This window comes from Vulpes lagopus, chromosome 4 (assembly GCF_018345385.1).
Source record: "Vulpes lagopus strain Blue_001 chromosome 4, ASM1834538v1, whole genome shotgun sequence".
In the NCBI taxonomy this organism is placed as follows: Eukaryota; Metazoa; Chordata; class Mammalia; order Carnivora; family Canidae; genus Vulpes; species Vulpes lagopus.
In genome coordinates this window covers 121,157,146-121,177,749 of record NC_054827.1, presented here as the reverse complement: position 1 = coordinate 121,177,749, position 20,604 = coordinate 121,157,146, and the positions used below count along the sequence as shown (strand labels likewise).

General features: G+C 64.0%; 2 protein-coding genes across 15 annotated transcripts in view; both read left to right on the top strand.

Annotated features, from left to right (window-relative positions):
- Nucleotides 1-1,658: 1,658 nt before the first annotated feature.
- Nucleotides 1,659-10,176, top strand: HGFAC (HGF activator). Of its 2 annotated transcripts, none has more exons than XM_041752006.1 (14): nt 1,659-2,057; nt 2,638-2,818; nt 2,970-3,066; nt 3,331-3,410; nt 4,094-4,216; nt 4,324-4,455; nt 4,587-4,697; nt 4,794-4,968; nt 5,168-5,253; nt 5,989-6,244; nt 8,092-8,231; nt 8,706-8,846; nt 8,925-9,073; nt 9,910-10,176. In XM_041752006.1, the coding sequence occupies exons 1-14, from the start codon at nt 1,821-1,823 to the stop codon at nt 10,090-10,092; spliced, it is 2,091 nt and encodes a 696-aa protein (XP_041607940.1). In that variant the 5' UTR covers nt 1,659-1,820; the 3' UTR covers nt 10,093-10,176. The 2 variants fall into 2 exon arrangements, with proteins under 2 accessions (XP_041607940.1, XP_041607939.1); XM_041752005.1 differs by having other exon boundaries at nt 5,168-5,262.
- Nucleotides 10,177-18,757: 8,581 nt separating this feature from the next.
- The window catches only part of DOK7 (docking protein 7), a 31,017-nt gene continuing 29,170 nt past the window's right edge, over nt 18,758-20,604 (top strand). For 4 of the 13 annotated variants that reach the window (XM_041752176.1, XM_041752169.1, XM_041752174.1 and 1 more), the window contains exon 1: nt 18,777-19,015. In XM_041752176.1, coding sequence (XP_041608110.1) covers nt 18,847-19,015 — 169 coding nt within the window. In that variant the 5' untranslated portion in view covers nt 18,777-18,846. Of the gene's footprint in view, nt 19,016-19,605; nt 20,116-20,604 lie in introns of those variants that run through there. The other 9 variants (XM_041752181.1, XM_041752170.1, XM_041752172.1 and 6 more) reach the window with 6 other exon arrangements.

Here is a 20,604-nt window from a genome sequence, read left to right as displayed (position 1 = left end):
CCCCCCCGAGTGTCAGCCTCGTGCTGGGTGCTGGGGTCAGAGACCCTGCCCTCGGGAAGCCATTATTTTGGCCCGTGTATCAAGGAGAGGGGTCGAGGAGATGATGGCTGAGGTCAGCGTGGGCAGAGAAGGAAGCCAACCTAACAGGGCTCACAGCCATGGTGCCCTGGAGGGTGAGAGGAAGTGACCCTTCTCGATCAAGGCCCCTGGTCACATCCGCTTTGTGGCATGCCTGACAAGTCAGGGCAGGGTCCCCTTTTGGGGGTGGCCGCCCGTGAGGGCAGGGTTTGGCTGGGGGTCCCCGGCCGCGCGGCTCCCTGTGCTCTCCTGTCTGGGTTCTGGGGGCAGTGGGGACCCTGTGCTCTGCCTCATGTGGGGGATGGGGTGCAGCAGGGCCTGGGCGGGGTTGGGCCCGGAGGCTGTGATTAGTGTGATCACAGAATGGCCGCAGCCTCGGCAAGAGGGGGCGTGTCAGGCCATGCTGTGGGGCAGGGCCACCGTGTGCTATCGGTGGAGCAGGTCTGGTCGGCCTCCCGTCCGGGCTGATGAGCAGAACCTCAACATCGAGTAGCTGAGCGCTGAGGGACCCCGTGCTGGGAGGGGCCTAACCTGCAAGTACTGGGCCAGGCCACTGAAGTGGTTCCAGATGCTTCTAGGGAGCCACCCCCAGTGAGCAGTGCTTTGGGTGGGGCCTTGGGAGGTGTTGGAAGGGGGGCACCCATCACCTACTGCACCCAGGACCCGTCGTGTCTCCTGGCACCCACCATGCTCCCCTACCTGCACCCATGGTGTCCCCCATACCACACTTGATGCTCAGGCCCCTCCCCAACCCTGCACCCACCACGGACCAAGCTAGGTGGCCCCAGTTTCCATTCTCCTTTCTTTTGCACAGATGGCAGAACAAGGGCCTAGAGAGAGAGTGGTGTTGGGGATGGGGTGTGCAGTGAGGTAGCTGCAGAGCCAGGCTGATCCCTTGACCAAAGTGAGGGCCAGCCTGTGGACAGCTGAGCTAATTCATGGGGAACCCTGGCAGCTCTGCCCGCAGCCCCCAATCATGCATTCCGGGACCCGTGGAGTTGGGGGTGGGCCTACTGTAATGTGTCCTGACTCCAGGTCACAGATGGAAAGAGCATGCAGACCTGGGCAGGACTCTAAGCCAGGTTTCTGTGGCCCTTGGTGGGCCTGGGTGCCTGGGTGCCTGGCTGGGGCTCTTCTGCGGACCAGAGCTACCCAGAGACAGCGGGTCCCGGCCAAGGCTCAGGGTGGAGCGTGGGCAGCCCTGGACAGAGGTTGTCCAAGCTGTGAGGGGGGATGCCCAGGGCTGAGGAGGTCCGGGGGGGGAGGCGTCCTGGAGGAGATGCCCAAGGGAGTCCTCCCAGGGGGGAGGGGACATTCCTGGGCAACCTGCTGACTTAGGGCAGGTGGACTGGCAGCTCTGGTACTGCCCACCTCCCCAGCTGTACACCCATGAGGGTGCCCACCCCAGGCTTATCCTGGGAGCAGCAGGGAAAGCACACCCTCCCCTGTGCCTGGCCTTTTCTGGCTATGGGGCTAGCACCCACCTTCCAGGCCTAGGAGGCTCAGCATTCTTAGCCACTCAGGTTACCAATAGTTCACAGAGAGATAGTGGCCAGCCCTGTGGAGAGGTGGGGGCCGGAAGCTGGGGCCAGGAGTCCAAGCCCCCACTGGCTGTGTGTCCTGGGAGACTTCCTGGAGATGGCTTCTAAGATGAGACCTGAGGATGTTGTCAGGTCCAAGGCCCGTGTGGCTGATGCCAGAGGGAGACACCTGGACCAGGCGGGGTGAGCTGGGCAGCAGACATGGGGACATGTGGGCCGGCACTGGAGGCGGCCAGAGTTAATCATTTCCAGGTGGCCTTGACCTCCCCCTGCCCTGGTGGCTGTTCTGGCCTCCTGCTGCCCCCTCACGCCAGCCCAGGAGGAGCCATGGGGCGCTGGGCCTGGGGTCCCAGCCTTTGCCCCCTGCCGGGAATGGCCCTGCTCCTGCTCTTGCTGCTGCTGCTGGTGCCTCACGGGGCTCAGCCCCAGGCTGGTGGGGTGAGCACTGACCCCATGGCGCTGTGACCATGGGCTCCCTGTGCCCACTCTGGGGTGGGGGCCCGGGGCCAGGGAGGGCTGTGGAGTAGGAGGGGGACCCAACATGGTGAAAGCTAGCTTCCTGGCCTTTGGTGGGGAGGTGGGGGTGCTGTGCTGGCCTGGGGGACAAGAGGCTTGGGGGTCTGACCTGGGCCCCCACTCGGGGGCATGAGGGCCACTCCCCTCCCTTTGGGCTGCTCTTAGGTCCCATTGTTTGGGTGGCGGGGGTACCTCTGAGGGCCTCAGCTGCTCTCGTCCACCCTAAGAACAGATCACCAGGATTTGAGCTAGAAGGCAGGGGTGCCCCAGCCTGGGCAGACACGCAGCCCAACCTATCTAACCCTGTGGGCTCGGCAGGAGGCCTTGGGACAGCCAGTGGCTACAGGCCCCTGGGTTTCCACTCTTAGACCTATGGGCCCCGGTATGGAAACTGAGGCTGGGGACTGTGACCAGCCCAGCCAGCGGGGCCTGAGCATGAGGGGGGGGCCCGTCCCACCCTGATGTGATGGTGTCACATCACAGCCCTCTTGGCTCCTCCTAGAAACTTACAGAACCCCCAGAACCTAACGCCACAGTGACCCCTGGGACCCCCATGATCCCTGTAACCTCGGTGACCCCTGGGACCCCAGCCACGAGTGCTCCAGAGGCACAGGGACCCCGTGGTAGGGGGCTCACCCCCCCGCCCAGGGCAGCTCCCTCCAGCGGCAGCACTGGGGACCCAGGTGGGTCAGGAGAGCTTCCTGGAGGCGGTGGGCTACACCTGGATGGGCGGGTGGGGAGGAACGCAGGCGGCTGCTGGGAGCGGGGTGTGCAATGTGGGGTCAAGAGGTGCCCAGCGTGGGAGCCCCTTGACCCTTCTCACCCCTCCTGCAGTGCTCACAGTGGATGGGCAGCCCTGCAGGTTCCCCTTCCGCTATGGCGGCCGCATGCTCCACGCCTGCACTTCAGAAGGAAGCGCCCACAGGAAGTGGTGGGTCCCAGGCTGGGGCAAGGCCCGCAAGCACAGACCATCGGCCTCCCCTCCTCCAGGTCCCCACGGTCCCTTGTCCACCCTGGAGACCCTCCTGCCCTCTGCCCTCCCTACTCCAGCCTGAGCCTGGTATACTACAGGGAATGTGGGGGTGGACGTGACGAGGGCAGAGCTCCAGAGCCATCAGCAGTCGAGGTGCCCTGCAAGAGTCGGGCCGGGTGGGCAGGTCTCTGGTATGGGCCCCACCTGATTCATCACCCCCAGGTGTGCCACCACTCACAACTATGACCGCGACAGGGCCTGGGGCTACTGTGTGCAGGCTCCGGTGTCCAGGGAGGGCCCAGGTGGGTGCTCGGGGGAGGGGGGTGATGTGCTGGATGGGGGAGGGGTGTGTGCTGGGGGGCATTGAGCCCAGGCTAGGAGCCAGCTGGGCCTGGGGCAGGAGCGAGTCTAAGGGAGCACTTATGGGAGTGGGAGCCAAGGGGACAGGGGTCCCTGCTTGGAGTGCAGGAGGGGACTTTGGGGTTGACCCTACACACTGCAGCCCTGGGGGCCCCCTCCCAGGAAGGACCCTGCCCTCTCCTGGAGCCACAGGGCTGCCTGGGTCATTGCTGGGGCCAAGGCGCCCCCTGGTGGTCAGGCTGGGCCCTGTAGCTGCATGGGAAGAGCCCTGGACAGAGATGAGGGCCCGCAGAGTGAGATGTGGACAGCTCTACCTACTGAGGGCCCCAGGGAACACAGGAGGGAACCGTGCTCCCCGATGGGGACAGGGCTTCCGGGGTGTCTGGTACCAAGCCAGAGGCCTGCTTGCCCAGGGTCTGAGTGCTGGGCAGGGGGTGCTGGGAGGAGAAGGAAGGCCCTGTACCCCTCCCTAGGACACATGCACCCCAAGGAAACCAGAAGGGGCAGCTTGAAGGCAGCAGGTCTGATGGAGGCTCCGCAGGGCCTCGACAAGCAGACAGGACTTGGGGGAGACATGCCGGTGGGCCGGGCTCTCTCACACCTGCCCCCTTCTGGATATCCCCAGCTGCCCTGGACTCCTGTGCCTCTAGCCCCTGCCTCAACGGGGGCTCATGCTCCCACACCCAGGACCCCGGGTCCTACCACTGCACCTGCCCTATGGCCTTCACAGGCAGGAACTGCGACATAGGTGAGCAGGGCAGCTGGGGCTCCTGGGGCCGGGCTGGGGCCTGGGAACAGGGGCACGGGAGACACCTGCCCCAGTGCAGCGGTACACAGGGCACTTGTGACCCCCAGAAAAATGCTTTGATGAGACACGCTATGAGTACCTGGAGGCAGGCGATCGCTGGGCCCGAGTGAGTCAGGGCCAAGTGGAACAGTGTGAGTGTGCTGGGGGCCAGATCCGCTGCGAGGGCACCCGCCACACAGGTAGGCCATGGCCAGGGGAGGGCTTCCTGGGGTCCCCCAGCCACAGGCAGCAGGTTGAAAGGCCCCAACCCCACTCTCCTACGGCTGACACCCTCAAAGCCTGAGGCCTAGCTTCTGAGCCCTCTCCCCAGCTTGCCTGAGCAGTCCGTGCCTGAACGGGGGCACCTGCCACCTGATCGTGGCCACTGGGACCACTGTGTGCTCCTGCCCGCCGGGCCACGCTGGGCGACTCTGCAACATTGGTGAGTGGGTCAGCCTCTGGGCCCTGGGCCCTGGGGCCGGTGTCAAGGTGGACGCAGTGTTGGACGCAGCCTCACTGCGCACCACACTGCCCACAGTGCCCAGCCAGCGCTGCTTCGTGGGGAATGGCACCGAGTATCGAGGCGTGGCCAGCACGGCGGCCTCGGGGCTCAGCTGTCTGGCCTGGAACTCTGACCTGCTCTACCAGGAGCTGCACGTGGATTCGGTGGGCGCCGCGGCCCTGCTCGGCCTGGGCCCCCACGCCTACTGCCGGTCAGCACTGGCTGGGCCTACCCCAGGCCACCTCACCCAATGTGGGCAGGGTCTGTCCTGGGGCCAGAGGTCAAGGCCACTATGTCCCTCTGCAGCAAAACGAATGAAACGCTGCTGGGAGGGGGGTATCAGGAGTGCTGCCCCGCTGGGTTCTCCCCTTCCCCCCACCCCGGCCCACCCTCCTCTCCCTGTGCTCCAGGAACCCTGACAAGGACGAGAGGCCCTGGTGCTACGTGGTCAAGGACAGTGCGCTCTCCTGGGAGTACTGCCGCCTGGCCGCCTGCGGTGCGCAAAGTGTGCATCAGGGGACGGCGCTGTCCCCACTCCCATGGGGGTCCCTGCACTTCTCCCTGGGCCCTCCCTGCTCCATCCATGTCTGGCCTCCCCTCTTTGGAGGACCACTGCTCCATCTGAAAGATGAGGAAACAGGCTCACTGAGGCAGGGCTAATGCAAGGGCATGCAATGCCTTGGCACCAGGGGTCAGAGCAGGCTAGCCAGTCACCAGGTCTTCTGGGGGGCTCCCACCCAGCCTGAGCACAGCCTGATGGTTCCCAGAGGTAGGAAAGTGCTGGTTAGGGGTGAGTAATGGGGGTGGGAGGTCCAGCAGGTACCCCTGGAGTTGGACCCTGTGAGTGGCCAGCTCCACGAGGCCAGCCAGCCCTCTGGCCCTGGTGCCCCCTGGGCCACCTGACCAGCCGGGACTCTGAGGTCTCAGGCTGCTGAGAGGGACAGGAACATCTGCCAGGTATGCCACACCACCTGCGTTCCCACAAAGCCTTGTGATTGATTGGGTCTCGTTCTCCCCATCGTACAGAAGAGGAACCGGGCTCAGAGTAGACCCTGTGCCTGTGAGGGCAGAGCTGGGGCCGAGCCCTGGGTCCTTTGCCAGAGGAGCTGCCTGGGGTGGGGCAGAAGCCGGGTGAACCGCCTGGGGGCTTGAGGATGGCAGCCAGGGCCCCTTCTCGGTGGGGGTGTGCAGAAGGGGCCCTGGAGGTTGACCCAGTGACTTGTGCTCCCAGAATCCCTGGCCAGAATTCCATCTCTGACCACTGCGGTCCTGCTGAGCCAGGCTGAGCCTGCCCCAGTGGGGCGCCAGACCTGTGGCAAGAGGCACAAGAAAAGGACCTTCCTACGGCCACGCATCATCGGTGGTTCATCTTCTCTGCCTGGCTCCCACCCCTGGCTGGCCGCCATCTATATCGGAGACAGCTTCTGTGCAGGGAGTCTTGTCCACACCTGCTGGGTGGTGTCCGCAGCGCACTGCTTTTCCAATAGGTGAGGGGCTCTCCCTACCACCTCCACGGCATGGTTCAACTCATCCACTGGTCTGCCTCCCACCTCCTCCCGCCCACCTGGCCATACACCCACCATCCACTCCACATCTCTGTGTCTGTCCCCTGACACCCTCTGCCTCCCCTCTAACTGCTCACCCATGCCCCACCCACCCCCCGTCACCATCCTCCCACCCACCCAATCTGCCTGTCCTCACACTCTACAAGCCGGCTATCACCTGTGTCCCTACATGTCCCCACCTACCCATATAACCCTCATCCTTGGTCCCTCATTTTCCTGTCGCCCCACTGACCATGGAGGGGCTCAGTGTTCAGCCTGGCGCTGGGCCTGGAAGCAGCAGAGACCAGCCCCACCCCTGCCCCCGGTCACCTTCCAATCCCTGCCCCAGGAGCCCACCAGTCCTGCTCTGGGGCGGGGCAGGGGGGCTCTCAGAGGAGCCATAGGGAAGGGTGATGGGCAGGACCTCGTCTGAGAAGATCCCACCCCTCCCAGACCCCAGACTGCCCAGGTGGGGGTGTCCCCTCCTCCCCCTAAGCAGGCCCTGCCCACTCAGCGAGCTGAGCTTTCTGTGGGAAGTCAGGCCTGGTCTGGCAGTTAAGGGAGTGGGAGTCCGGGATGCAAGGCCCACCACCACGCACCCAGAAGGCCAGCCTCTCCTCCACTGTGATGGGCACAGGGTTCCCTGTCTGGGGTCCAGTGGGAGAGGATAGGCCTGACGGTGGCATCCCAGGGATCAGAGGCTGGGGTTTTGGCAGCGTGAGAGTCTGGCCTTGAGCCTCCGTTGGTCACCCAGGGACCACAGCATGGGTGGGGGCAGTGGGTACCAGGCCTGCCCTGTGCGGAGCCAAGACCTGTAGCAGGCTCCCCACGGGGCCTGGGAAATGGGACCTTTGAGGCCTCCCCAGTACAGAGATGGGTGGGGGCTTAAGAGGCTAGGGGAGGGGGCAGGCACCCAGTCCTCACGTCCAGGGCGGGGCTGGGGGGTCAGGCAGGGGTGCTAGAGGTGAACAGGTGGACTCCCCGGTGGCCCCCCAGGAGGGGCATGGGGCGCCCTGCCCTGCCCCACACTCAGGCAGCCTTTCAGCCAGCCGGTCCTCCCCCTGTCCCTGGAGTGTGCTGGCCGTCCCCCTGAGAGCCACCTGAGCGAGACCCACGAGTTGCCAGCTCTGGGCCTGGCTTTGGGCTGCTCACTATGTCCAGAGGCCAGGCACCAACCCCACTGTGTGCTGAGCTGGCTGGTGCCCATGGGGGTAGCAGCCCATTCTCCAGAAGGCCCTCAGGCCTGGGAGGTCCCATTGTGGCCTGGAGCTGGAATCCAGGGAAGGAGGGCCAAGCCAGGGTGGGCTTCTGTTGAGACCCAGGGTGGGGATGGGGGCCGGGGCGGCCCAAGTCTTGTGCCCAGCAGGCATGAGGGGCTGTCTGTGGGGGACCGGGCTACATAGTTGCTGGGTCAGGCCCGCCAGGCAGGGCTAGGGTCTCCACCCACTCAGGCCCCAATCAGCCAGGACCCCACCTGCATGAGGCCCCCAGAGGTGACTAAAGGGGAGCATTAGAGATGGCACTGGCCAGGACTATGCGTGGGGCCATAGCCCACCACTCCCTGCCCCCTGCCCAGGCCTCTCCCCAGGGCTGCAGGGGGCCTGCACAGCCTTGCAGCCTTGCCCTCCTGGGGCTATCTCCTATCTCCGAGAAGCTAGAGCCACTGCCAGGAAAGTGGGGGGTGAGGGGAGGAGTCTGAGGGTGGGACCTGGGGGTGGGGCTGGGGAGGACTTGAGGTGGGGGGCCTGAGGAGCGGGCCCAGTCCTGCCTCCACCAGCCTCCCTGCACAGCCCCCGCAGGGAAAGTGTCTTAGTGGTCCTAGGCCAACACTTCTTCAACCAAACAACGGATGTAACACAGACGTTTGGCATCGAGAAGTATATCCCGTACCCCATGTACTCAGTGTTCAACCCCAGTGACCATGACCTGGGTAAGGCTTAGACATGTTGGGGTGCCACAGGGCCAGGGATGTGTGTGCACTTTGCACACTCCAGGCCGGAGCCAGGAGAGAGGCTGTGTGTCTGTGTGTGGGGTGGGTAGGCACCAGGCAGAGAGGGGAGGGGAGGGATGGGGAAGGAGAGATAGAGGGGTGAGGGAGAGGGGGAAGGGAGGGAAGGGGCAGGAGGAGGGGAGAAGGGAAGGGGTGGGAGAGGGGGAGGGGAGGGGAGGGGAGGAGCAGCAAAGGAGAGATAGAGGTGTGGGGGAGGGGAGGGGAGGAGAGTCTAGTGCAGGGAAGCAAGGGAACCTGGTAAGGCTGAGTGGCGCCCTGTGAGGAAGACCTGGCTGGCCAGTCCTGCTCCGACCTGGGTCTCCCAGGCCACAGCCCCTCTGTCCCTGGCGGCCACTCTCTGTCCAGCAGGGATCCCCATGCCCTGGGCTGACCTCTGCTCTCTCTCTTGCCCAGTCTTGATCCGGCTGAAGAAGAAGGGGGACCGCTGTGCCATCCGCTCCCAGTTTGTCCAGCCCATCTGCCTGCCTGAGCCCAGCAGCCCCTTCCCCGCTGGGCACAAGTGCCAGATTGCTGGCTGGGGCCACCAGGATGAGAGTGAGTCTGGTGGGGGTGCCGGGCCCAGGGCGGTGGTCACGGGGAGCCTTGCCCAGCCTGAGAGCACCTTGTCTGCAGATGTGAGTGGCTACTCCAGCTCCCTGCGGGAGGCGCTGGTCCCCCTGGTCGCAGACCACAAGTGCAGCAGCCCCGAGGTGTACGGAGCAGACATTAGCCCCAACATGCTGTGCGCAGGTTACTTCGACTGCAAGTCCGATGCCTGCCAGGTAAGCCAGGGCTGTCCCAGGTCTCAAGACCACCTGCCCCCCCCCCCTTCTGGGGGCTCAGGCCTACGAGGGATCGTGACCCTCAGGGTCAGCCAGGGAGCCAGGGCAGGGAGTGCCCCTGCTAGTCGGCGGTCTACACCCCCAGGATGGGCACCCACATATTCCAGAGGCCATCCTGGCCACTGCCACCAAACTCCCCTGGCAGAGGAGAGGACTCCCTCTCACATGATGGGAAGACTGGGGCCCAGGGAGGTCCTGTAACTCTTCCAAGGTCACACAACTCAGAAGTGGCAAGGGGATTTGACACTGGACTACATGATACAACAAACACTTTGCGGGGGGGTGGGGAGTCGGGGATGGCTTTCTGGAGGAGGGGGCATTTGCATTTATTTTGAGGGGTGAATAGGAGTTTGCCCGGCAGCTGGGGAGATTAGCCTGGGACATGAGGACCACCTGGTCCACGTAGGGTGTGTGCCAGTGGGTAGCTTGGGGAGCCAGATTGAGGAGCACATTCCTGGTCACGGAGCTGAGAGGAATCCACGGCATAGCTTCAGTAACTGGAGTGAATGGTCAGACGCTGGTGTCTAGGAGGCAGGGGAAAAAGTGGGGTAGCTCCTTTCCTCGGCAATACCTTGGTCATCTGTCCCCAGGCTGTCAGGAAGTCTGCCTTGGGAGTTCCCGGGGAGTCCTCATGGTGGGGGGTGTGCACTGAGACCCTTCTGGGGACATTTTCAAGGCCAGGGTGAGGGAGGCGGAGCAGGAGTGGGTGGTGGAGTGTTCCTGGGCTATGGGGGAGCTGAGCCAGCGCCTGGCTCTGACCAGCAGCTCTGCCGCAGGGGGACTCAGGCGGGCCCCTGGCCTGTGAGAAGAACGGCGTGGCCTACCTGTACGGCATCATCAGTTGGGGTGACGGCTGTGGGAGGCTTAACAAACCTGGCGTCTATACCCGTGTAGCCAAGTACGTGGACTGGATCAAAGACCGGATATGGCCCTCTAAACGCCCTTTGGATCCCTCCTGAGACAGCACCCATCCTTGGGTGGGGCATCCTGCCTCTGCCTCCCCACCATTCCTAGATTCCTAATAATAAAGATGCTTCCAAGAACCCGGTTGACTCAGCCCCAACCTCTGTACCCGCTCCTCCCACACCCACCACCTACCAGGACCCAGTCCACAGGGCCCCAAGCCTCTGTGCCTGCCCCCTGCTACCCACAAGGCCCCTGGCCCACATTTGTAGATGGTGTGGCCAGGGGTGCCAGGGCCAGTTCCCCACCTTCCCTTTCTCAGTGGAGAAGGCAGCCTGCACCCCCATAGGGAGGGTCTGGCCCCAAGGCTCAGGGGTCAGGACAGGGCACTTAGTCTGGACTCTCTCCAGAGCCCCAGCTGTGGTGAACTTACTCCCCTAGGCCCCTTACCCCCACCCTGGGCAGCTGGGGCTGGAGCCCAGGCACCCTGGCAGGGTCTGAGTCCAGCAGCACATGGACCATGAGGACTTAAGCAGATTGTTTGGAAATAACTATGGGCCCTCGTCTTGCTTCAGGAAGGCACCCTGACCCAGCATGGCTTCCTAGAAGAAGGCCAGAGAGTCCCTCTCAAAGAAATCAGCAGGCCCAGGTGTCCGGGGAGTCGAGGGCAGTGGCCACTACTGGCGTGTATGTCCCAGAGCCATGCTGCTGCAGCCAGCTGCCCAGCACACGTGGGGGGTGGAGTCCTAGATGCCTTCGAGAGCCCAGGAGTGGGCACAGGGAGCAGCAGCTGCAAAGGCCCTGGGGCAGCAGGGTGTGGTTTAATGAATCCAAATAAGGAACTCTGGCTAGATGCCAGAGAAGGCAGGGATGGAGGTGTGGGAGGGGGGCGCTGCATGAGGTACTGGGTATGCCCCAGGGAGCCCTGATGGGGCTTCAGCAGGGTGGACTTGTGCAGCCAGGAAGAGAGGCCTGGGCGTGTGGGAGCGGGCAGAGAGGTGCCATAGATAGCTCCCCGTGCCCAGCAGTGGGCGCCTTGGGGAGCTGGGAGGCTGGTCTCAGGGAGAGGCCTGAGACGGCCCCACATTCAGTGCATCCAGACCCACACCCACCCATCCCATTCTAGGAGGGGGACCTCCTCCAACAGCTGCCTGGAGGGTGGGGGTCCTCTGCACAGTCTCCACCCACCTTCCTGCTCCTCCTCCACCCCAAGGCCCCCTTCTCTCCTGTCATCTCCACAGCCCCCTCTCTCTGAGGTGACAGGCCAAGACTTTCTCTATGTCACTGTCCCCCCACCTCGGAGCCCCCACCAATCCCTGCAGTTGGACCCCACCTGCCTCCAGCCCCTCTTCTGTCCCGCTCTGCCTCCCCCACCCCCAGTCTGTGTTCTGGCCACTCTGGCCTCCTGTCCATGCAACCGACCAGAGCCCTTGCTCACACTGTTCCCACTGCTTCTGGAATGTTCTCTCCCATACCGCCCCTCCCCCCTTCACTTGGCGGGGTCCAGGCCACTCCTGGAGGCCGTCCCATGAGGCCAGTCTAGCGGGGTCCCCTCCTGGTCATTCTCTCCATTGGCACACATGCACATGGCACAGGGAACATGGGCTTTGCCTGTGCCTCAGCTCTCAGCCTGCCTCAGCCCGACTACGTCCAGAAACCGAAACCGGCCCCGTAGAGCTAGAGCAAGGGCAGCTCTCTCCCCTCCCAGGGGGAGTCTGGCGCTCTGCTGCTCTGCCGCTTGGCAACATGGGACTGCCGGCTGCATCTGTTCCCTGTGCAGGAGGGGACGACCACCCGGAGCCCCCTCCCTGGGGTTCTTGCACTAAGCTTTGGGCGGAGGCTCCCCTTCTGCTGGGACAGAGCCCCATCCTGGGGAGGACAGGCAGGTGAGGCAGGTGTGCAGGGTGACCTTGGTGGGCAGTCCCCGTGCTCTGGAGCTGGCTGAGGGCCTCTGGGGCCACCCGGGGTTGGTGCCACTGCCACAGGAGCGCCAGGACAGAGTGGCTCCCGGCAGCCCCACCCTGACCGCTGGGCCTGCTCCCCCGTGGCTGTGGGGCTGGTAAAGGGGTGGCTGCCTGGCACCAAGCCCACCTTCATGCCTGGAGTAAGCCCGGCATCTGCCTTCTGCCTCTGGGTTTATCTCTGCCTTCTCCACCCTGAGCTCTGCCCCAGGAGGCTGATCTCCACGGACAGCATCAAAGGGCCCCTGTGCCCTTGGGTTCTTTAGGACATCGGGGAGCCTCCTCAGCAGGTCAGAGAAGGGAGGAGGTGCGACTGGGATACTGGTTTCCCTGGCTTGGGGTCATCTCCCTGGAATAGGTGAAACTGTGTCCTCCTAAAATTCAAATGTTCAAGTCCTAACTCCCAGGACCTGAGAATGTGATCTTATTTGGAGGGAGGGGCGTTACGGAGGTGATCAAGTGGAGACGAGGTCGCTTGGGTGCCCTGATCCACTAGGACTGTGTCCCTAGAAGGAGGGGAAATGTGGACACAGACAGGCACGGCACGTGGCAGGACTGCAGGGGAACATGGCCATCGGCAAGCCAAGGGCAGAGGCCTGGGACAGGTGGTTGTCAGTCTCAGGAGTCCACCCTGCCCACATCTGGGTCTCAGCCCTTGGTCTCCAGGATACATTCCAGTCTGAGCTGCTGTGTTCTGGCTCCCAGGTCCCTTCCCTGAGGTCACCGCTCCTCCCACGATGGGAAAGTCTCTCTCCTTCGGGGTTCGGTGACCTCTCCCTCGGGCCTAGAGGTGTAACCACTCCTCCTGCCCAGCCTGGGGGCCCCATCTTATCCCCAGGGGCTCCGCTCCAAGACCACCTCTCTGAATTGTCCTGATATTATGTCCCTGTTGGGCCCCTGGCTGACCCACGCTCTCTTACTTTGTACAAGCTTTTTAGGATCTGCTTGTGTTTTGTTCAGGGTTTTACATTTATGTTTCTGACTGAGGTTGGCCTTTCTTGCACTCTGTGAATGAGTTCAAGAGTATCCCTACTATTCCCTAGAGGACTCTGTATTACGCTGGGATGACCTGTCTTTGCAAGTTCAGTAGAACCCTCTATAAAATTCCCTGGGCCTGGTGTTTTCTTTCTAGGACAGCATTTAACAACTGGGTGGGTTCCTGAATAGTCATCGGACTCGACGAGAATTCTGTGTCTTCTGGGGCTGGTCCTGGGAAGTTGCACTTTTATGGATGATCTGAGCTTTCACAGTGGGCTGTGCACAGAGTTGCTGACGGCATTTCCCACCACTTCACGCCAGACATGCCAGCGTCCCCACATTCTGCCAGAGACCACTGCCTCGGGCCTCTGGGGCTGCTGTGGAGAGCCTACTTGCACCGGTGGTTCTTTCCTAAATGCCTTTTCTCCCTCCATCTCTGCGACGTGCTGTGGGGTCCCCATGATGCTGGTGCCGACGTAGGTTTCTTCCTTCCTCCCACCCTGCCTGCTGTCCCTGAGACTTCTCGCCTGGCTGGGAGGTGGCTGGTGCCCTTCCTGGTGATGACTGGGATCCAGCCTCCTTGTGTCTGGAGCTCCCCATGTCCCATGACACTTGGGGTTCACCCCTGACACTACGTCAGAACACTTTGTGTCACAGCTGACCCTGAAGCCCGACAGCCAGGCACTGAGCTCACCGTTCCGTGGGTTGGCACCTTGGCCTGCACTTGGCTGGCTGGTTCTTCCGGGCCAGGCTGGCTCCTTCCATCGCTGGAGGCATCGGTGGGCCTTGGGCTGTTCTCCTCCTGGGGGCTGTCGGCCGGGGCCACATGTACTTCCTCATCCAGCAGGCTGGCCTGGGCTTGTTCACAGGGTGGAGGCCGGGCTCCAGAGCAGAGTGGCTGTGAACCCCTGATTGTGCTTCACTTGTCAGAGCCAGCCAGATTCCAGGCAGAGAGGCAGACTCGGTCTCAGTGGGAGGGGGATATGGCCTCATTTCCAGGGCTGTGGGAAGAGGGGGCAATTTCACAGCCATCTTTTCAAATGGTCACCCCATTCTCTATTGGCTAGGGCTGCCCCACTGGGGGGTGAAATTGATTTTCCCACTATTCTGGAGGCTGAAGTCCAAGATCAAGGTCCAGCAGGGCTGGTTTCTGGTGAGGCCTTCCCTTCAGACTGGAGACAGCTGTCTTCTCGTGTCCTTCCAGGGCCCTTGTCCATGTACACCCGAGAAAGGAGAGATGGCTGTATCTCCCCCTTTACTTGTAAGGCCAAAGTCCTGTGGTATCAGGACCCCACCCTCATGACCTCATTTAGCCTTACTTGCCTTCTGTCTCCAAAGATAGCCATATCTTGGAAGTGAGGGCTTCAACCCATGAGTTTGGGGGTCATGATTCAGCCTATGACACCTTCCCATACCGTGTGATGTATGTGGGAGCTCCTGCCAGGAGGATGGGTCTGGGAGTGGTGCTCATCCCTTCTGCCCACAGTCCTCTGGCCAGGCCTCCTTCCTGCAGCCCCACCTACCTGTGGGGTGCTGTGAAATGTGAGTGAGTGAGTGGGGTGGGTGGACATGGGGTGCAGTGTCTGCCACGGGCAGGTGGTATGTGTTTTTCTCCAGCCACGCGGAGACCTGAATGTCTGGATTAAGCAGCTGGCCCTGGTCCTGAGCATCCCTATGTGTGTGAAGCCAGGGTCATTTTCAGAGACCCTCAGCCACAGCCTCATACCCTGGCATCATAACGAGGCAAGAAGAGGATATTGACACCAGGAAATCATGTGAAGGTTCAAGTTCACTAGGTGGTGAGTGGCAGGTGCAGAGTCTGGTGGCAGGTGCTGTGGCTGCAGAGCCACTGATGGGACAACGGTGCCCTCTGGCCACAGACTCTGGTAGCAGTGGCAGTGTCCTTGGCCATGATGTCCAGCACCAGTACCCCTGACTGTCTGGTCAGTCAGGGGTGCAGCTGTCATTCATGGCCATGGGCTTCTTGGAAGATGCCAGCCATGTCCCATGGCTGCGGAGTCCAGCTGTGTGGTGGTGCAGGGCCGGGGTGGCATCCGGTCTCAGGAACGTGGCTGTGCTTCCTCTCTGCCGTGCTTCCCAAAATTCCTGCTTGCTTTCCAGCCTCTCCTGGGTTCTACTAGAGGCCTCACATGCTTCCAGCACATTCCTTCCTCCTGCTTCAGTGGCCAGAGTCCGTTTCTGCCATTTGCAACCAGCAACTCTGGCCATAACAGCTGGAGAAAGTCTTACTGCAACTGGGCTGCTACAGCAAAATACCATAGGCTGGGTGGCTAAAACACAGACATTTGTTCCTTACAAATGGAGGCCAGAAGTCTGAGATCAGCGGCCCTGCGTGGTCAGGTTCTGGTGAGAGCTACTTCCTGGTTGCAGACGGCTACCTTCTGGGTGTGCTCATGCAGCAGAGAGCGTCTCTCGTGTCTCTTCTTACAAGGACACTGTAAGGGCACAACAGCTTTTCCTCAGCTTCCGAAGAGATTATGTTGAAAATATCCTGAGTCCAAAATGCATGGAATGCACCTAACCTACCAAACATCGTAACTCAGCCTGGCCTGCTGTCCATGTGCTCAGGACACTCACGTTAGCCTATGGTTGGGCAAAACCATCTAGCACGAGGCCTATTTTATAACAAAGTGTTGACCATTGCATGTGCCTCACTGAAAGTGAAAACTAGAACAACTGTGTGGGTACAGATGGTTGTCAGTGTACCAATCATTCACCCTGGTGACGAGGGGGCTGACCAGGAGCTGCCTGGCCTCATAGAGTGTGCCACAGATGGCTAACCTGGGGAAAGATCCAGAGTCAAAATCCCAAGTACAGTTTTTACTGGATATGTGTCCTTTACCCATCATCCTGAGGTTGAAAAATCATAAATCGAGCCATCTATAATTGGGTCATGGGAACTCCACCCTCATGACCTACTCATGTCCTGAAGGCCCCACCTCCCAACTCCATCCCACTGGGGCTTGATCTCCACACATGAGTCTGGGGGGACACAAGCATTTGGTCCACCGCAGGAGCTGAGGAGCAGAGAGGCCTCAAGTCTGGGTGTAGGAGGTAGGCAGGAAGCTTTCCCCGCCTTTCAGCAGCCTGGTGACCACATGGAGGGGAGGAGAGTCGTCTGTCCGTGCTCCAGCCTGCATTTTCTGGGACCAGTGTGAGAGCAGGTGCAGCTGCCAGGCGTGGCAGGAGCCTGGGTCAGGGCCAGCACTTGGGAATGCAGCAGGGCACTGCCCCTCCCTGCGGGGTTGACTAAGTGCCAGGCGCCCGGGGCGGCGGATGTGTCTCTGGCCACAACCCCCAGCCACCATCCGGCTCCAGGCCGGCTGTCCCATGCCAGCCCCTGGGGGCCTGAGACGTGTGGGGGCATGAATGGGGCTCTGTGGCCAGGCAACTGCTCTGCAGAAGGCGGCTGGTGGCTGCACAGGTGATGTGGGGGTAGGGGGAGTGGGGGATGTGGGGGAACCAGAGCCGCTTCTGGGCCTGCTGTGATCCTGCTCTGCGTTAGGCCCCAGCAAGACATCGCCCTAGCCCCATATTCAAGCCTGTGGCCCAGCAGGGACCCCCTAATCAGATCCCCAGGGACAGTGGGGAGGGTGTGCCCAAAGGGGGTAAACCTGGCTTTCTGCACCCAGTGTGCACTGTCTGCACTCCAGACCAAGGCTCTGTGTGCCCCCACTGCTCCCCAGTCCACTGCAGGCTCAGCTGACACGGATGGGCCCTGATGAGATCCCCTGCTCGCTCCCTGCCTGCCACTCTGAGCAGCAGGTCCTCCTTTGTGAGAGGCAAGCCCCAGCCCAAGGGTGGAGATTCCTACCCATGCCCCATGAGCATCAGCCTTCTTGCCTGCGCGGGTTTTACACCTTCCCTCTTCTCCCTGATGGAACTGAAGCCCCTCAAGGTTGGGAACATTGAGTAGGACATACTGCTTTTCCTTGTGTTTCTAGGGTGCCGCCCCCCACCTCTGCCACTGTCCCCTTATCCTGCTGGAAGCTCCTGAAGGCATGGGTGTTGGAAGCTGTCTTAGAAATGGGGCAGATAGGGGATCCCTGGGTGGCTCAGCGGTTTGGTGCCTGCCTTGGGCCCAGGGCGTGATCCTGGAGTCCAGGGATTGAGTCCCACGTTGGGCTCCCTGCGTGGAGCCTGCTTCTACCTCTGCCTGTGTCTCTGCCTCTCTCTCTCTCTCTCTGTCTATCATAAATAAATAAATAAATCTTAAAAAAGAAAGAAAGAAAGAAAGAAAGAAAGAAAGAAAGAAAGAAAGAAAGAAAGAAATGGGGCAGATGGGGCAGCCCAGGTAGCTCAGTGGTTTAGCACTGCCTTTGGCCCAGGGCATGATCCTGGAGTCCTGGGATGGAGTCTCTCATTGGGCTCCCTGCATGGAGCCTGCTCCTCCCTCTGCCTGTGTCTATGCCTCTCTCTGTGTGTCTCTCATGAATAAATAAATAAAATCTTTAAAAAAAGAAAGAAAGAAATGGGGCAGATGTCCAAAGTGTAGACCTGTCAGGTGCCCCAACCCACATGTGCTCTGGAAGAACCCGGGGCAGCTGGGCTGGATCTGCAGGGTGGGGGAGGAAACATCCAGAAGCTCAGAGTCCCCTATCTCCTGCTGTGAAGGTGGCTCTGGGTGGGCCTTTTTTTTTTTTTTAATTTTCAAGATTTTACTTATCTATTCATGACAGAGAGAGAGAGAGAGAGGCAGAGAACAGGCAGAGGGAGAAGCAGGCCCCATGCAGGGAGCCCGACATGGGACTCGATCCCGGGTCTCCAGGATCGCGCCCTGGGCCGAAGGCGGCGCAAAACCGCTGGGCCATCGGGCTGCCCCCGGGGTGGGCCTTTCGTAGAGCAGCACAGCACCTCGCCGGCGGGATGGCTCTTAGCGGGTGTCAGAGAGACCAGACCGGCCGCGGAGCCCCCGGCCCCTGCGCTGGGTGCACACGGGGTCCCCCTCCCACCCGCCCCCCTGCAGCATCCCGCACTGGGCGCGCGGGGAGCGGGCTCCGTCTCCCCTGCCCCGTGGAGGAGGAGGCCAGGGTCCTCCGAGGTCAGTGGTTGTCAGCGTGTCTGCGGGCAGCCCCGGGGTGCTGGGATCCGCAGGTGCCGGTCCAAGACGCACCGCGGGCTCCTCGGCCATGGGACGAGCCCCCCCCGCCCCGCCCGCGGGCGGGCTCAGGTGTCCGCAGGTGCCCCGGCCGCCCCGCCCCGCCCCGCCCCGCCCGGCCCCGCCCCGGCCGCCCCGCCCCGCCCCCGCCGCCCCGCCCCGCCCCCGCCGCCCCGCCCCGCCCCGCCCCGGCCGCCCCGCCCCGCCCCGCCCCGCCGCCCCGCCCGGCCCCGCCCCGGCCGCCCCGCCCCGCCCGGCCCCGCCCCGCCCCGGCCGCCCCGCCCCGCCCCGCCCCTCCCCGGCCGCCCCGCCCCGCCCCGCCCCTCCCCGGCCGCCCCGCCCCGGCCGCCCCGCCCCGCCCCTCCCCGGCCGCCCCGCCCCGCCCCTCCCCGGCCGCCCCGCCCCGGCCGCCCCGCCCCGCCCCGCCCCCGCCGCCCCGCCCCGCCCCGCCCCGGCCGCCCCGCCCCGCCCCGCCCCGCCGCCCCGCCCGGCCCCGCCCCGGCCGCCCCGCCCCGCCCGGCCCCGCCCCGCCCCGGCCGCCCCGCCCCGCCCCGCCCCTCCCCGGCCGCCCCGCCCCGGCCGCCCCGCCCCGCCCCTCCCCGCCCCGCCGCCCCGCCCCGCCCCTCCCCGGCCGCCCCGCCCCGCCCCTCCGCGGCCGCGCTGCGCCCTCCCCGAGCTATTTTGAAAGTGACCCCGGCTGCGCGGCGGGGCGGCGGGGCAGCCGGCGGGCGCCGCGGGAACCATGACAGAAGATGACCGAGGCGGCGCTGGTGGAGGGCCAGGTCAAGCTGCGGGACGGCAAGAAGGTCGGGGCCGCGGCGGGCGCGGGGCGGGCGGGGGCGCGGCGGCCGCTTACGCTCCCTCTGTCCCCGCAGTGGAAGACTAGGTGGCTGGTGCTGCGCAGGCCGTCGCCCGTGGCAGGTGAGCGCGGGCCCCGGCCTTCCTCCCCGGCCTTCCTCCCCGGCCTTCCCTCCCCGGCCTTCCTCCCCGGCCTTCCTCCCCGGCCTTCCCCCCGGCCTTCCCCCCCGGCCTTCCTCCCCGGCCTTCCTCCCCGGCCTTCCTCCCCGGCCTTCCTCCCCGGCCTTCCTCCCCGGCCTTCCTCCCCGGCCTTCCTCCCCGGCCTTCCTCCCCGGCCTTCCTCCCCGGCCTTCCTCCCCGGCCTTCCTCCCCGGCCTTCCTCCCCGGCCTTCCTTCCCCCCCGGCCTTCCCCCCCGGCCTTCCTCCCCGGCCTTCCTCCCGGCCTTCCTCCCCGGCCTTCTCCCGGCCTTCCTCCCCGGCCTTCCTCCCCGGCCTTCCTTCCCGGCCTTCCTCCCCGGCCTTCCTCCCCGGCCTCTCCCCGGCCTTCCTTCCCGGCCTTCCTCCCCGGCCTTCCCTCCGGCCTTCCCTCCCGGCCTTCCTCCCCGGCCTTCCTCCCCGGCCTTCCTCCCCGGCCTTCCTCCCCGGCCTTCCTCCCCGGCCTTCCTCCCGGCCTTCCTCCCCGGCCTTCCTCCCCGGCCTTCCTCCCCGGCCTTCCTCCCCGGCCTTCCTCCCCGGCCTTCCTCCCCGGCCTTCCTCCCCGGCCTTCCTTCCCGGCCCGGCCCCGGAGCGCCGCCAGCTCGCCCGAAATAGCCGGCGGCGCCGGGCGGGCGGTAACCGGAGAGCCCAGACCCCAGAGCGCCGAGCGCCGCCTGCCCTGCCCCGGGCCTGCTGCTGCCCGAGCCCGGCCCCGGCCCCGGCCCCGGCCCCGGCCCCGGCGCGGGGACCCTCCGTACCCCCCACCCCCTGGAAAAGCAGACAGGCCGCAGGGGCCTGCGGGGCAGCCAGGGCCCGGGAGGGACCAGGAGCTCCGGGGCAGGAGTGCTCCCCCTCCTCCCCCAGCCGGCAGCAGGAGCACCCGGGAGGTGCCCCCCTTGTGCAGCTGGGGGGTTCGGGTGGTGTCCCTGAACCCGAATCCAGATGGGACACTCCAGGCTGTGCTGACCCAGTGGCCCTCCCACCTTTGGGAGGGGTGAAGTGCGGAGGGACAGAGGTTAGGCCACCAGGTAGGAGCAGTGTGGCTTCTGTGTCTGGGAGGAGGCCTGTCTGATTGTGTGTGGGGGAGCGAGGTACTGCACCACACAGCTCCCCTCACCTGGGTGGGCACCTCCCCGCGTGGGAGGAGGCGGCCAGGAGCCTCCGGGTTGGGCATTTGGTCTCTGTGAGCTGTGCTTGTGCATTTGGGAGGCTGGGAGCCGCATGCCTGCAGCTGTTTCAGGGGACAGGTGCCCTGGCGCAGGCCCAGGCACCCAGGGTCTGTGCAGGGTGCTGGGGGTGTGAGCATGCACTGCCTCACACGTGTGGGGCTGCCAGAATGTCTTCCGGGGCGCCTGGGGTATCTGTCATTCCCCAGGAAGGGTTGGGTGGGGGCCGTGCCCCCTCTTCCCTCTCCTGGGTCCCCTCCTGCCCTTTGCTGAGCCTGCTCCAGTTTTAATCCAAGGGCCTACGTTTGGTCATGGACAGACCTCCTGCCTGGCCTCAGCTTCCCCCTCCCC

What these genes read in the sequence shown, in the direction of transcription:
- HGFAC (XM_041752005.1), top strand. Translation starts at nt 1,821, where the DNA reads ATGGGGACATGTGGGCCGGCACTGGAGGCGGCCAGAGTTAATCATTTC. An exon ending in GGCCCCCACGCCTACTGCCG is followed by an intron (nt 4,969 to 5,167) that starts GTCAGCACTGGC and finishes CCTGTGCTCCAG; the next exon opens with GAACCCTGACAAGGACGAGA. An exon ending in CTGGGGCCACCAGGATGAGA is followed by an intron (nt 8,847 to 8,924) that starts GTGAGTCTGGTG and finishes CCTTGTCTGCAG; the next exon opens with ATGTGAGTGGCTACTCCAGC.